At 40.6% G+C, this 15032-nt stretch overlaps 1 protein-coding gene across 13 annotated transcripts in view; it reads right to left on the bottom strand.

The window, feature by feature from the left end:
* The window catches only part of LOC138971784 (twitchin-like), a 307593-nt gene that overhangs the window by 129844 nt on the left and 162717 nt on the right, over window positions 1–15032 (bottom strand). For 10 of the 13 annotated variants that reach the window (XM_070344585.1, XM_070344594.1, XM_070344586.1 and 7 more), the window contains 4 exons: window positions 13712–13801; window positions 10115–10137; window positions 7287–7356; window positions 3820–4065 (listed from right to left, as the gene is read on the bottom strand). In XM_070344585.1, the coding sequence (XP_070200686.1) occupies window positions 3820–4065; window positions 7287–7356; window positions 10115–10137; window positions 13712–13801 (429 nt within the window). The remainder of the gene's footprint in view (window positions 1–3819; window positions 4066–7286; window positions 7357–10114; window positions 10138–13711; window positions 13802–15032) is intronic. The other 3 variants (XM_070344593.1, XM_070344596.1, XM_070344597.1) reach the window with 1 other exon arrangement.

Raw genomic sequence — 15032 nt, 5'->3', positions numbered from 1 at the left:
AAAAACCAGTTTTAACAGTTAAGATAACGGATTTTAAGTTTCAAATGTAAACTCACAATGTTCCAAAGTCAGACAAAATACGGCACATAACTATCTACAACAGACGATGACACTATTCTGACGCACTTTACATAATGAAGTTAATCTGGTCTTAAATTGCAAAGCAGCAAAGGCGCACGCACGCAGGGGAAATATGAAGGGCAACCCTGCTTAGGATCTGTCAAAGGAGAAAAAAGCCCTTGATTCAAAACGCAGGGAGGCTTCAAAAAGGTAGGACGCGGGAAGATATATAGGCGAGGAGCAGGACCAAAACGCAGTCACTTTGGGCGGCCATTTATTAGCAAGGGCGGTACACAGCAGTGGTGGTCAGTCAGTGTCACTCAGCGGGTCAGTGAAATGCGCTCACTGCCTTACCTTCAAGTGGTCAGCCAATCATTTTCCTCTGCACCATAAAGCTCCAATTGGTCAAGATGCCTTCTTGAAATATGGTGCTACAGGTCCTTTTGGTCAATATTCCTTTTTGAAATATGGTGCTACAGGTCCTTTTGGTCAATATGACCGCTTGAAAATATACGGACTCCAGGAGAAAAATGCCACTGTGGCTTTCTATCTCCTCTTTCTTTCGATCATCAACAAGAGTATACTATCTCTCAGAACAGAGCTATCATAGGCCAAAACAAAAAATAGGTCTGTTTACGGTAACCCGACCGACCCTAGTTTTTTCGCGCGACCCTAGACTTTTTTTTGGCATTTGAAAAAAAAAAAAAAAATCTTGTTTTTTTGGCAAAATAACGTAAAAATATGGTTTTTTGGAGAAAAAAAAAATAATCCCGACCTACCGACCCTATTTTTTGGGCCTATGTTACCGTAAACAGACCTATTTTTTTTTGCCCTATCCTGTGTCGCGTACAGGATGTTCAGAAGGTACCACGTGACCACGCAGTCTTTGCACTGGAAAGCTACATTCACTTCATGGTGAAAGAATGTGTGGTAGACGTTGAGGCATCAAAAACAATCAATGTCTGCCTTTTCGCAAGCAAAGTCAGAGTGCCGCATTTAACACAAAGATGTATGCGCTATGCTAGTCAAAGGGAACGATTTGAAATCACGAATGTCGCAGACGACCTTTTTCTCAACTGCAAAAAAACGGGGTTTGCTTCAACGAAAAGTTGCATACGCTGCGCAGAGAAGGCAACGGATACTGGATAGTGCACATATCAGAGCATCAGAAACGCATCTTAACTATTTAAAAGAACTTATGAATAACACAAGAATAACAAACGACACACTTCCCGTACACGAAAGGCATGCAGACCACAAAGCACGGAAGACACATAAACAAACATACATGTAACAAAATCCATTGAAAACTGACGACCAAATGGGAGAAAGCATAAACACTTGAGAGACGCTGACACGCACTCAGACAAACATATACAGAGCCAACCAGCCATGCAGCCTTGCGTGAAAAACTGACACGGTATCCACCTAATACAAATATGGTGACAGGAATACTTTGGTAACAGTGGACAGACTTTTAATATCCAGGGAGATCCATCAGATAGCTTATGCCCCAAGTACCCCCCCCCCCCCCCCCCACCCCCTACTCGACATTTTAGACATTCCCGTATGTGCAAGAATCAATCACGCGTACAGCATTACACAGGGCCGGACTAGGCGAAGAGGAGGGGGGGGGTTGCCAGTGGTGGCCCAGGGGGATGTCCCCCCTGGCGGCAGGGGCGGATCAGTTCATTTTATGACTGTTTTTTTTTTTTTCAAAAGTATATTGTGAAGATATGGGTGTGAAGGCGCGAAGCGCTGAGCCGACGGCGCGAAGCGCCTAGCTTGCTAGGGGGGTCCGGGGGCATGCCCCCCCGGAAAATTTTGAAAGAAAGGATGCAAAATGGTGCAATCTGGTGCATTCTGAGGATGATCATTACCAGTTTCAGGCAGCAGATTTTGTCACTGATTAATACCCCAAAAATTGAAACTCAATGTAAAATAAAGAAATGCATACCTCATTCAATATTTTTATTTTTTGGCCGGGGAGGGGGGTCCGGAAACCCTAGACCCCCCCCCCCCCCTCGTTGTGGGGGTCAGGGGGCGAAGCCCCCTGAAGCTGACGGGTAGGTCATATTCTGAGATAGGAAAATGGTCGCTCCTTGCATGAAACGGCATAAAATAAGCAATAATAAAAAAAAATTAAATAAGTAAGGTACATGTTTAGGCTAGGGGGGGGTTGCGCAACCCCCATAACCCCCCCGGTAGTCCGGCCCTGAGATGTCCAGCTGTAGTCTACATTGTACTGTAAACTTCACAGCGGCCTTATCGGCTTCCTCGAGTGACGTCACAGCAAGGCTAACGCTGCGGCGTCTTTCTTGTGCTGACAGAGTTGTCGGTCGCGGATTTTGAGTCGTTTCGGCCTGCCAACTGCTTCGTTTTTTTGCGGATTGTGAGAACTAGCAGAAAGTTTCACGCATTTTAATGGTTTCAAACTAATGATGAAAGTGTCTTCTTCTGGACCAAATCAACAGTCTTTAGTTGAATCAACTCGGAAAACTCTTAAACGCGTTTTTGCACGCGACTCCGCGCATTTTTGAGACCAGGCAACCCGACAGCTGCCCTTTAATCTGTTTTCTCTTAAGTGACTTTTAATTGATCTCAACTGGGCCTAAGTCGTTGAACCACATACCAAAGGGTGCTGCTATTAATAGACCGGTAGAATACTTCTGCCATCTCATTTAGTCTTACTTGACTTTGCTACGAATAACATGAAACTCAAAGAAAACATTTTCTCAGAGAGTGAGTCCTCACTAACTGGATGTCAGCATCTTACAAATGATTGCAGTCAGCATCTTACAAATGATTGCAATTACTGCTTCTTCTTTTTCTTGCGTTCGCCGTCACACCATCAGTTTAGTCTGCGAGTCATGAGTGTCGCTTCTATCTGATGGTGTCATGGTTGGCGTTGATGCGTGGTACCATGGTTTATTAGAGTGCGCCGTGCAGCCCACTAACTGGATGTCAGCATCTTACAAATGATTGCAGTCAGCATCTTACAAATGATTGCAATTACTGCTGATCACGAAGGTAAGACGTGCAGCAGGCGGGGTCTAATCTTTTGTCTTTGATCCTCGATGAAACAACTCTTTGACACCAAAAAGCGCAAGAAAAAAGTCAACTGCAGGAGTTCGCTTTCCTACTGACTTGCTCTTTGCTTTGCTTTAGTTGCAAAGTGCACAAGGCTTGTAGAGAAATAACGCAAGTAGACAGTACAAAACAAGCAACTGCCATAACATCAATATACAAAGCGGGGTACGAAAACAAAATAAGTAGAAAAACAAACAACTCCACAATACAAAATACGGACAGACAAAGAGAACGGTTTCAGCAGAAAGCTTGCCCCACCAGGACATTATTTTCGTCTCGAGTAGTATATCCATGCCAAGACCATGGTGTGACTGACGGGGAAAATGTTCTGCCGAAGCTGGTCTCTTCATTTCATTTCATTCATTGCTTGACCTTGCTCCGAATAACATAAAACTCAAAAGACACATTCTCTGAATGTTTGTTTCTGGGTCGTTCCTGAATAGATGTCAGCATCTTCAGGTGACTAGTCACTACTGATCACAAAAGGCACACGTACACATATACAGCGCGATCTCAGGGGTCTAATCTTTCGTTATTTTGCTTCTCGATAGAACAACTCCTTGACACAAAATGAAATAAATGAAGAGACCAGCTTCAGCAGAAACCTTACCCCATTGGGACATTTCATCTCAATTTGCAGACACAAGCCAAGATCGATGTGTGACTGACCTTTGACGAAAACACTGAAGGTGGCGGTGTCCGTGATGACTCCGTCCTGCTCCAGGTTGACGGTGTACTTGGCATCGTCAGTCTGACGAGTCTTCTTGATCTCCAGGGTGGACTTGCCGGCGACCTTGTCGTGGCGGATGGCGATGCGAGAGTCGTCCCTCATCTCTCGCCCCGCACGCAGGTACTTGACGGTGGGCATAGGCTTGCCGTCCAGGGCGACTTCAATGTTCATCTTCATCGTCTGACCTGTAGGGGTCAAACAGATTTACACATTTCAGATTGATCAAACTCAGACGTTAGCAAGGAGTACCTTTTTCATCTTCTGACCTGTCGACAGATAATATAAGATGTTTGGTGGCTTGTTGACAGACCAGCTTTTTTGTTGGTCCAAGGGGACCATATCGTCTTTTGTTTCATCTTTATCGACCAAGGCCGAAGGCCGCGGTTGATAAATATGAGACAAAAGGCGATATGCTCCCCGAGGACCAACAACAAAATGCTGGTCTGACAACAAGCCACCAAACATCGTTTTTGTCATCATTTTGGTTGTGCAACAAAATGCACAATAACCCACAGGGAGACGAATTTTTAGAATCCAACTCCGGGCCACAAAGCATCGTCACAGTATCACGAGATAACACGTCAAACTTGTATGTGACGTCAAACGTAGCTTGTTGACGCTTTACTTCCAGTCTGAAAATGTACAGTGTTGAGCATATTTCTTTTCTTTTAAGTGTTTATGACTTTTCGTTGTGGATTTTGCGATTACAGAGATAAGTTGCAAATTGACCATGAGTCGCCGCGGTAATTATCAACATTGATTGGGTCTTTGAGAGTGAATGCTTACAATCGTTGCCCTCGGAAACACAAATCCAAAGCCGCGATGGTTCCACACATCAAACAATCAGCCTGATTGGCTTTTACTTTGACAATCCACGTTTCACCTGAAAGCTCAAACCCATTCACCACCTCGATTTATTGCATGGGGAACATGAGATTTATTTCCCAGGTGTTTGTGAATGAAAACTCGTGAAAATGATGACAAATATATATATATATATATATATATATACATATCAGATTGATCAATTTCAGACGTTAGCAAGGAGTACCTTTTTCATCTTCTGACCTGTCGACAGATATATGTATACATATCAGATTGATCAATTTCAGACGTTAGCAAGGAGTATCTTCTTCATCTTCTGAGCTGTCGACAGATATATAATTATATATATATATACATATCAGATGCAAGTACAAATCCTTCCCACTCCTTCTCCCCCATCTTCTATTCTCTTCAGAGATCATGTCATGTTACAGGGCTTGATTGTCAACAAAAATGTAGTTTAATTTTTGCAAATCTAAATTGTAATTTAGGGCAACATTTGCTTTCTATGTTTCAAAAACTTCAATATCTACGACCTAAGAATATCTGTTTTTGTTTTCTGCCCTCTCTTAAAACCTTTTTATCTTCTCAAAGTTTACTTTTTTTCGGTAAAAGCACCTTACATAACATTATAGCAACATGAGTATTCCCAAGCAGCTCTTCCATACCTGAAAACACAACCTACTCAAATCCTTCGCAGACGAGAGCAACAAGTCACAGACAAGAAGCCACACAACATGACGTCACAGTTCGTTACCTGGGGGAAGATCCAACGAAAAATTCGCACGCGCAGGCGACACATGTTTTCCAGCCTCAGTGATGAAGGTGAAGCTATGCGCTTGCGCAACACACGTGCTACAAACATGCTGCACGAGCTGGGGGTCACATGACACAGCTGCCAAGACGCGCAATGCTAAATATAAAGAGGATAAGCTTGAGTTGATGGCTCTGTTTGTCCTGCATCACGGTAGGACATCCATAGGAATGTTCCTCCTTCCAGGACGGACTGTTCTGTTTCATCGCCTATCGCAGCAATTCAAACAAACCCTGTCGGCATTCTTCATGCATCTGCGCTGTCTTTCGTTCTTTCCTTCTTTCTTTCTATTTCTTTTTACTGGCTGAACAGGGGAGTGCATTCACAACAACGACAAAAACGACAACATGCAGGGCTCCCCACGGACGCCCCTCCAAGAGGGTCCCAGGACCCCTACTTTCAATATTTAGAGGGTCCATAACCCCCACTGCAGAATGTTAGACTTAGAGGGTCCCAAGGCTCCAAAAACCAAAAAGTCCCCGTGTACTAATAAAACATTGTGGTCTCGCATAGTGTGCTGGGTACAATAGCTTACGATTGCAGCCTGAACAAATAATTACGGTACGCACGATAAAAAAAATTAGAGCGTTCCAGGACCCGCTCTTTTAAAGTTAAGTGCGTCCCGGGACCCGCTCCATACATTTCCAGTACGTGTTTTCGGCTTCTAGTGCGTATAGGACGCAGGTACGCGCACTGGGGGGAGCCATGACATCAAACGACAAACTAACAAGAAACGAAAAGATTGGGGCACAAAACGAAAAAGACAGAAGACAACAATGTGTCAGAAAATCAACTGTGTCAGTCGCAGCCACTGTCACATAATGTCGTGTCGACTATCACATCCACACAACACGGGGGGAATCAGCGCGTTAAACCGGACTGCTGCGTAGCCTGGTTCGCCAGTCTTGTTGCTCTCGTAAGCGAAGCCTGGCTTTAATTAACATAATAAGATTGGGGACGAAAAAAGCTGGTGGATTGACAGCGAGACCAATAAACATCCAAGCACCTGTCTGATCTGCTTACTATAACCAATTATTTTTGTAGGTATCTTTTATTTGCTGCGAGTTTGCACATTTGATCTAAATGTCCAGTGTTTTTTCTGACTTTTGTAAAGCGCCCTGTGGTTCCTATTTGGTGGTGATATGAGCTATAGAAGCACGCTTTCTATCATTTGTATTATCACAATGATCATGTCTGTGTACCAGGTAGTTCCCTGGAGCTTATTCTTCACAGCTAGCTGATAATAGTTTCTGTTAGTAAGAGTGTCTGCTTGTTTGAAACGCCTGCTCTGACTAGCTTAATCAGGTCATTTTCATAAGAGTTTCCGGCTTTTGATTTGTGCATGGTTAATGATTTGATGTCTTGATTACTGGCTTATATGCTTGCTTGCTTGCTTGCTGTCGTCTTGGCTTACTACAAAATATGCCTATTGCTTTTTGCTTCCCCTTTTCCAATTTCAGTTTCCAATTACATTCCTGTTTGCTAACCTACGCGTTTGAGTTGTTCGGTCTACTTTAAAGCCTATAGCTGTGTTGCAACTTCATATTTTACATTTGATTCCCTTGCTAGGTTCGTTGTCTACTAGTTGCTGTTTGTTGATTTGTGTATCTAATGTTTTGTTGTTGTACTAAGTGTTTGATAGTTTTTGCCCAACTTCACACATGCTTGCTTTCCTTTCATGCATTCCTGTCTGCCTGTTTGTTGATTTGTGTTTTTGTGTGTGTGTGTGTGTTTTGTCAACTGCACATGTGCTTGCTTTCCACGTACCTTCCACGACCACTTGGTTTGAAGGCTTGACCTTGAAGAAGGGTCCGTCGCCACCCACCACTGGAGCTCCCTAAAAAAGAAAATTGAGTTTTATTGGAACTGCTTTTCAGTGACCGCTGTCCATCTTACAAAAAAAACTTAGTTCAAGCGCAGGAACAATTCCTGTCATGAAAACCAACAGCGATCGTATTTACAAACATCCATATGTGCCATTCGGTGGTCATTTACTCAAAACGCTTGCTCGCGCGCGCGCGAAAGCACGCACACACACAAACACATACCCACAAACAAATACACTGGCGGAGAGAGAGAGAGAGAGAGAGAGAGAGAGAGAGAGAGAGAGAGAGAGAGAGAGACATACAGACAGACAGACAGACAGACAGACAGACAGACAGACAGAGACAGAGACAGGGACAGATTGATTGATTGATTAAACTTTATTACAGAAGGATGGAGATTTTAGGCGTTGCCTAGTCTTACAATCTGTCCTTGCTAACTAACATGAATACAAAACAGAACATGAAAAAGAGAGAGAGAGAGAGACAGAGAGAGAGAGAGAGAGAGAGAGAGAGAGAGAGAGAGAGAGAGAGAGAGAGAGAGAGAGAGAGAGAGAGAGAGAGAGACAGAGAGAGAGAGAGAGAGAGAGAGAGAGAGAGAGAGAGAGAGAGAGAGAGAGAGAGAGAGAGAGGGAGAAAGAGATACACATGCAAAAACGCTCCCTCCAGGACCTAACACTTCTTTTAAATCTTCGGCAAGTATTCTTTAGTGTGTGGTACGCACCTTATATTGCACGGGACAAAAGAAGCCATTACGGATTCTGAAAGTGACGGTCTTTCTTGTAGTCACAGCCATGGTTTTACAAAACCAAACTCTATTTACAGATCCTTCAAAAACAGCCACACTTGCAGTCTACGGCAAACGAACCAGCACAAAAATATAGCTGATACGATAGTCTCCCTCTGAAAATAACAAAGCTAACCACTGCCTAACTCCCCGGCGTGTAAAAGCTAGGATTTTAAACGGAAAGCTTACACTACGGATCACAAGTGTCGGTATAATTGTGACCCTCCACCACGAAATGAGTCGCATGTCACCTTTGCATGATTTTCATATTTTTACATTTTCCTACAGAGTTTGTTATGCTCTATCCAGTGGTGAAAACCGTTTTAGAAAAGAGCGAAAACTGTTTGAGTTATAAGCATGTGACTAAGTTGACCCTCACACTGTTACCAGACACTCCCCGGACTAATATTAAGCTTAGCGCAGAACCGCGCGACGTGACATGCGACTCATTTCGTGGTGGAGGGTCACATATAGACTTGTAGCTGAAAAAAGGAATCCACAATCTCTAGTTTACAAAACCTCAGCCTACACACTACATGGAGCCTCCTCACCGTTTGCTCTGACCTACCTCTCCCCTCCTCCCATTGCCCCTCTCACCTTAACATCACTCCCTCCCCATAACCCCTCCCCCCCCCCCCGGCCCTCCCCCCGTCTTGCCCCATTCTCATCTGTTCTCCCGTTTCCTAGCACACCCCGTCTAATCATATGACAATATTTTTGCCGATTCTATCTCAACCAAATAAATTATTTGCATGAATATGACAACTCTAAGCAATATCAATGCAATGTAATATTTGACTTAAAATAATCAGCCCTAGCCAAACGGGTATAAGGTAAACTATACACTAAAAAAAAACATAACATCAAAACAAACTAGCAAGAAAAGACAAAAAAGCTATGACGAGTTTACCGTTCAATGCAGACACGCAAAGGAATTTAGTTAAACGCTAGAGAAAGAAAATATATGACCTCATACTTGCACAAAAAACACACCATAATTCCGTTAGATTTTACTGAGAGGTCACTCTCACTGTTTTAATTAAGCAGTAAAACTGCTGTGGTTTGAAATGAATACGACAGAAGACAAATCTTGCAAGTATACAACACGACCAGAAATATAAGCAAGTTTCATCAAAGATATTCTGCTTCTACGCGCAGCCATCTTAAGACACACGTTCGGGCAACATCCTCTACCTCCCTCCCTTCCCCCCTCCCCCCCCCCCCCCCAAAGCCAAACAGAACAACTTTCACAAACTAACAGATAAGAGCTAGTTCCCTTCTCAGCACCCATGTCCTTCCTAATAGTGGTTCTCAGTGCTCCGATAAGTCTGTTTATGAGTCGCCGCAAACAACCGTGATAACAAGGTGTATGAGACGCACAGAACACAAGCTTAAAGCTTAAAGCTGAGGTAGATTACTTTTTCTGGAAGGGTATGGACAAGAGAGAGAGAAAAAGAGCTGGTGATTTGTTCAACGGATTGAATGGGTATCTCAAATGCTTTTAAAAGATAATGGAATACCAACATGTCACTCAAGTTGTCGTACATACGTGCAAGAGAAAACACACACAACAAACACACACACACACAGACACACACACACACACACCAAACACACACACACACACACACAGACACACACACACACACACCAAACACACACACACACACACACACACACACACACACACACACACACACACACACACACACACACACACACACAGACAGACACACACACACCAAACACACACACACACACACACAGACACACACACACCAAACACACACACACACACACCAAACACACACACACACACACACACACACACACACACACACACACACACGCGCGCGCACACGCACACACACACTCTCTCTCTCTCTCTCTCTCTCTCTCTCTTTCTCTCTCTCTCTCTCTCTCTCTCTCTCTCTCTCTCTCTCTCTCTCTCTCTCTCTCTCTCTCCATTGTTTTTCTAAACTTACCCCTTTGTCCACACTGACTTTTCCTGTGAAAAAAATAGAATAGTCTTATGAATACGACCTTTGACATATTAATGTTTAACCTACATTATCAACACTTGCTAAACATGAATGATCAGGTTTAGTTTGATAGGAAACACAAAGTTTAGTCATGTGGGTATTCTATTAGTTAAACATTATTTTTCTCAATGTGACATAGAGGAAAATGAATAGGAAGGTTCATTGAGAAAGATTATAAGTATGTAATCATTGCCACAACACTTAACACAGCAAGCTCAGTTACGGTATCACTTCAAAGGAATAGCACTTCACGTTTATAAATCACAGATCCCAACTGTTAATCAGAAGAAATGTATATGATGATGTTATTTTGTATATGTACTGATGAAAGGATATGTTCTCCTTATTTCTGTTGATAATGCCTTTTTTCTCGGCGAAGGAATCCATATACAGGGTGTCTCCAAAAGTGTATCCTTTCAATACTACATACATGTCAGTAACTTTATTGAAATCATTTAAAAGTTTTGCCCCCAGTTCACAGCTTTCAGTTGAGATCGTCAGTTTCTTCACACCACGTGATCAATGTAGCCACCCCGTTTTCCAAAGACAAACTGCATCCTCATTGCTATATTGTTCATTACATTGGGGAATGTTTCCTGTGGGATGTTCTGGGTTTCTCGGAGAATGTGGTGGGGCTCCATCCTGTTGGAACCATTGTGTTGTCATTCGGATTTCATTGTCCCTTCTCTTAGTTTTTCCCTTTCTCGGTACTGATGTTTCAATGTCTTTTGGGGTACTTTTTTTTTAGACACCCTATATACGTTTCCTGAAAGTATTACACACAAAATGTAAAAGAAGTTTGCATATAGCAGGTTAATTTGACATGTATTCATGTATACAGTCAGTACAGGTTTGAGTAGAAGAATTCAAGGGGGAAAACTATGTCCGGGGCTTAATGGGCTGTACAGAGTTGTGTTCCTTGATGATGAGACAAGCTGAGCTAGATCATGATGTACCTCAGTGGCAATCACCAGCTGAGACGCGCAGCTACCTCACAGTGAATAATGAGCTCCCAAGTGCATGTTGTTAATTATAAACAATACTGATACATGCAAAGTCTGGCGGTGACCTTTCTACTGCTGAAATGTTGACAAACTTTGTTCTCGAAATTCTTTGTCATTTCCTCCAGGAGACATGCAGAAGAAGTGACAATATTGTGTGTGTGCGTGTGTGTGTGTGTGTGTGTGTGTGTGTGTGTGTGTGTGTGTGTGTGTGTGTGTGTGTGTGTGTGTGTATTTTGTTAATGAAAAATCGTATATCTTTTACCGGAAACAGTTCATTTCGGCAGTGTCTGCTCAATTCGATGCATTTCCTCATTTAAGAAACATGCAGATTGAAGTGCAGTGTTCACTGTGACACCTTGAGCTGGTAATGGACACTGAGCTATATAAAGCAAAGCTTGCCCCACTTACAAGGGATGCAACTCTTCCAAAGGCCTTTAAATCATCGGCTCGACATCGTCTATTCCCTTCCATTCTCTAAAAGAATCACCCAAAGCTGCATACTCACCAATGCAACTTAGAAAAACAAGAAATACGTATTTTCGCAGGACTTATGATTGATTTAAAAGGGAACATAATGTAAGACCACTTTTTCTGAACAGTTAAACAAACTCAAGGGACCCATTTTTAAAGAACCATTTTAAGATATGATCCACGAGTCTCACAAACTTATTAAACTTTCGCTGCAAAAAAAAACCCACAGATATAGATAGCAATATTTTAACTGACATAATATTATTATTGTTACAAATAATGTGAAAAAGACATACTCTGTGAGTCTGCCTCGACAATGTGTTTAGAGAAAGAAACACTGACTGCCGTAAAACCAGTAGGCAAAAAGTGTATATCTATTACAACTAAATGTTTGCGTCCAGAGAAGAATGATATGGCAGTAGGAATAATGGGTGTGGTGGAGGGATTTTAGTGGCCTCTGGAGAAAGTTGATTTAACAGGGCGGTTTCTTGAAGCAGAAAAATCGCACTGCAAATAAGTAAATTTTACACTATGCTGTATACATTAGTGACGCCAAAACATTTTCGGAAACACCTGTCCCCATTTGTAAGTTTATAAAATCCTCGCAGTTCTGTATGCACAAGGAAAATGCAGTGACATAATGAGTTTAAATATTTTATAGAATTAAGTCCATTTAGATTGTTTAAATAACTGTTGGTTGTACAGAAACAGCAAAATGAGGGAGAGCTAACGAAGCAACTCGTGCATTGGGATCTGCAGATAGGGTGGGTATGTTCTTCATGCAAAATTAATTTGGAATGCAGAAGTAACATTTTACTAAAGACTTAAACAGTACACACTAAATGAAAACTGTCGTTGAAAAGAAATTGCATGAATTAGTCACTTTAAAAAAATATATAAGCTGTAAAAAAAAAGTTTTTTTAAATGTGAATATATACATATATATAAACATACTTTGGTTACAAAATCTGATGGAATTACTACATTAATACATACATTGATAACAAAAGTATAATGAAGCTAGTGTCAGGTACATATTTTGAATTCATACTAAATGTAACACAAAAATGAAAACAAAAGTACTGAGTTAATCCATTTTAATTCATTCATTTTATTTACATAATGCATTAATGTAATATAAAAGACACATACTTTACAATGCACATATCACACAAAATGAAAATATATTTTCGCATAACCATTAATCTTAGTGGGAAAAACACGAAAATGCTGAAATATTTTCTGTGATAAAAAGATGAGATGCTTGAAAACAAAATGATAATCATAGTAATGATTATCAAAATGAAATTAAACAAACTAAAAGTAATTTTAATTATTTCAAAATAAATAAAGTCACATTTAAAGCAATTGAAATTCAAAGTAATAATAATCACACAATGTGTACACAATCAACAAAATGCACAACAACCTGTGCATTTTACACACGCTACATGTTCCAATTTGAGGAATTTTGTTTCATTTAGAACTGATTTAAAAAAAACTATGTCTTACCTTTAATGTGAAGCAGGTGAGTCTCCAAAGTATTGAGTGTCTTATAAAGTAAAACCCATAAAAGGAACTTGGACTCTTGTACGTATGCAGAAGTCAGAAATAAAGTATGCAGAGACCATTCTGTTTTGAAGATTAATTTTTAGAAATAGTAGTAAAGACAAGAGTTTTTTTCTCCTTTTTTTCTTTGTCTTTAAATCAATAATCACAATTTCCTGAATACGGTCCTGCTAGAAAGAGGGTTAAAATTCGATAATACTATTCTTTGTTTTTGTATTTTTGCTATTTGTTTTTCTAAACTAGGCCTTTTCTTTTTAGGAGTTTTACTGTATCAAAATCAACAAAATTAAAAAAACAATCATTTCAGAGAAAAATAAGCAGAAGAGCCTACAGTACTCTAACCTTGTCCTGGGCAGGCAACCCACATCACAATTGTAAAAAAAAAAATTAAAAAATTAAAAAAATATTAAAAAAATATATAAAAAAAGAGAGAAGAGAATGAACTCTTAACAGGCCTATGGCCGAGCGTGTTTGGGCCCTGGCCACGCCCACTTACCGTCATCCATCATGTCCTCGTCATCAGGTTGAGCTCCTCGGGTGCCTTCCTTATCCGCTTGATATCCATCCTCATCCTCATCCTCATCGCCTTGACGGGCGAGTGGAGGATGGTGAATGAATGTCAGACACGTGAAACAGACAACGCCTCTCGCCCTACAACGCGCCTAGCTAAACGTCCTATGCAAACTGCCTCTCCTAGCTGGCAGCAAAACTCATGACAGTCTTCTTTGGTTGACAACAACTTTGTGTCTGAATTTTGTGAGACAATTTTGCGTGTCTCTCTCTCTTTCTTTCTTATTTTCTTCCTGTAGTTTCTCAAAATTTGAAGTTTTGTGAAGTGAAATCGTTTTTTGAAACATAAATCACAGATTTCTTTATGAATACTTTTTTTTTTATTCCTTGTTCTGTTTGTTGTTCCATAGTAAGAAAAACCATAACAGCTGCCGGGCTGACTTTCTTTAAAAAAAAGTTTTTATTTTATATAGTGTCTGTTCAAAAGGAAGGTAAGGTTTGTTTGTTTCTTTTATCAAATGAAAACTTGCTTCTAGCTTTAACAACTTTTTAATTCCATCAAGTCATAAGTAACACAGCGTTCCTGACTATTTTGTTCACTGTATTAAAATGTTGCTACATTTTAAGTCATTTGTTATTTTTGATTCATTTATTATTATTATCATTACAATGTTTGGGGCACCATCTTTTTCAGGAAAGTTAAGTTAATTATTATTTGTAAATCGTGTATACTTCATTTTTCAGTTTAACAATGAACAATTGACCTACTGACATTCGCCTGTGAAATTGTATTTCCTATTGTAAGTGAAACTCGGGCATCATTTCTAACAAGACCCAAAGTGTCAGCCTCGATGCTGATCTTGTTCAAAGTTTTCACACCAAACGACTGTCATGGGTTTCACACTAAACATAGAAGCATGCACTGTGTTCTCTTTGTGGTGTAGACATTATATCAATCAGAGTGAACACTACCGCTGTCTGAACGTTTAAAGGATTTTCTGCCATCTACTGTTGTTGCTAATACTATCTCGTCAAAGTAAACTAAACTAAAGGAAACTAACTTTTACAGATTAAACAAGGAAAGTAATTTCAGGGCTTGAATGTGTTCATTATTTGATATTTCAAAGTATCAACTTACTGAGGCGATTAGAAAATCATGTGAATAATTGGCAACATTTTAAAGTAATACTTCTTATCATGAAACGCTTTGATTTTACCATTAAAATGAGTACATTATTGTACCAATGTCAAGCACAGAATAAAGTAAGGTTACTTGTCAGACTCAACAAGTCCATTTCACTTTTGTT

This window comes from Littorina saxatilis, linkage group LG7, assembly GCF_037325665.1.
Source record: "Littorina saxatilis isolate snail1 linkage group LG7, US_GU_Lsax_2.0, whole genome shotgun sequence".
Lineage (NCBI taxonomy): Eukaryota > Metazoa > Mollusca > Gastropoda > Littorinimorpha > Littorinidae > Littorina > Littorina saxatilis.
The sequence above is the reverse complement of the archived record's forward strand: the minus strand, read 5'-3'. Positions and strand labels throughout refer to the sequence as shown.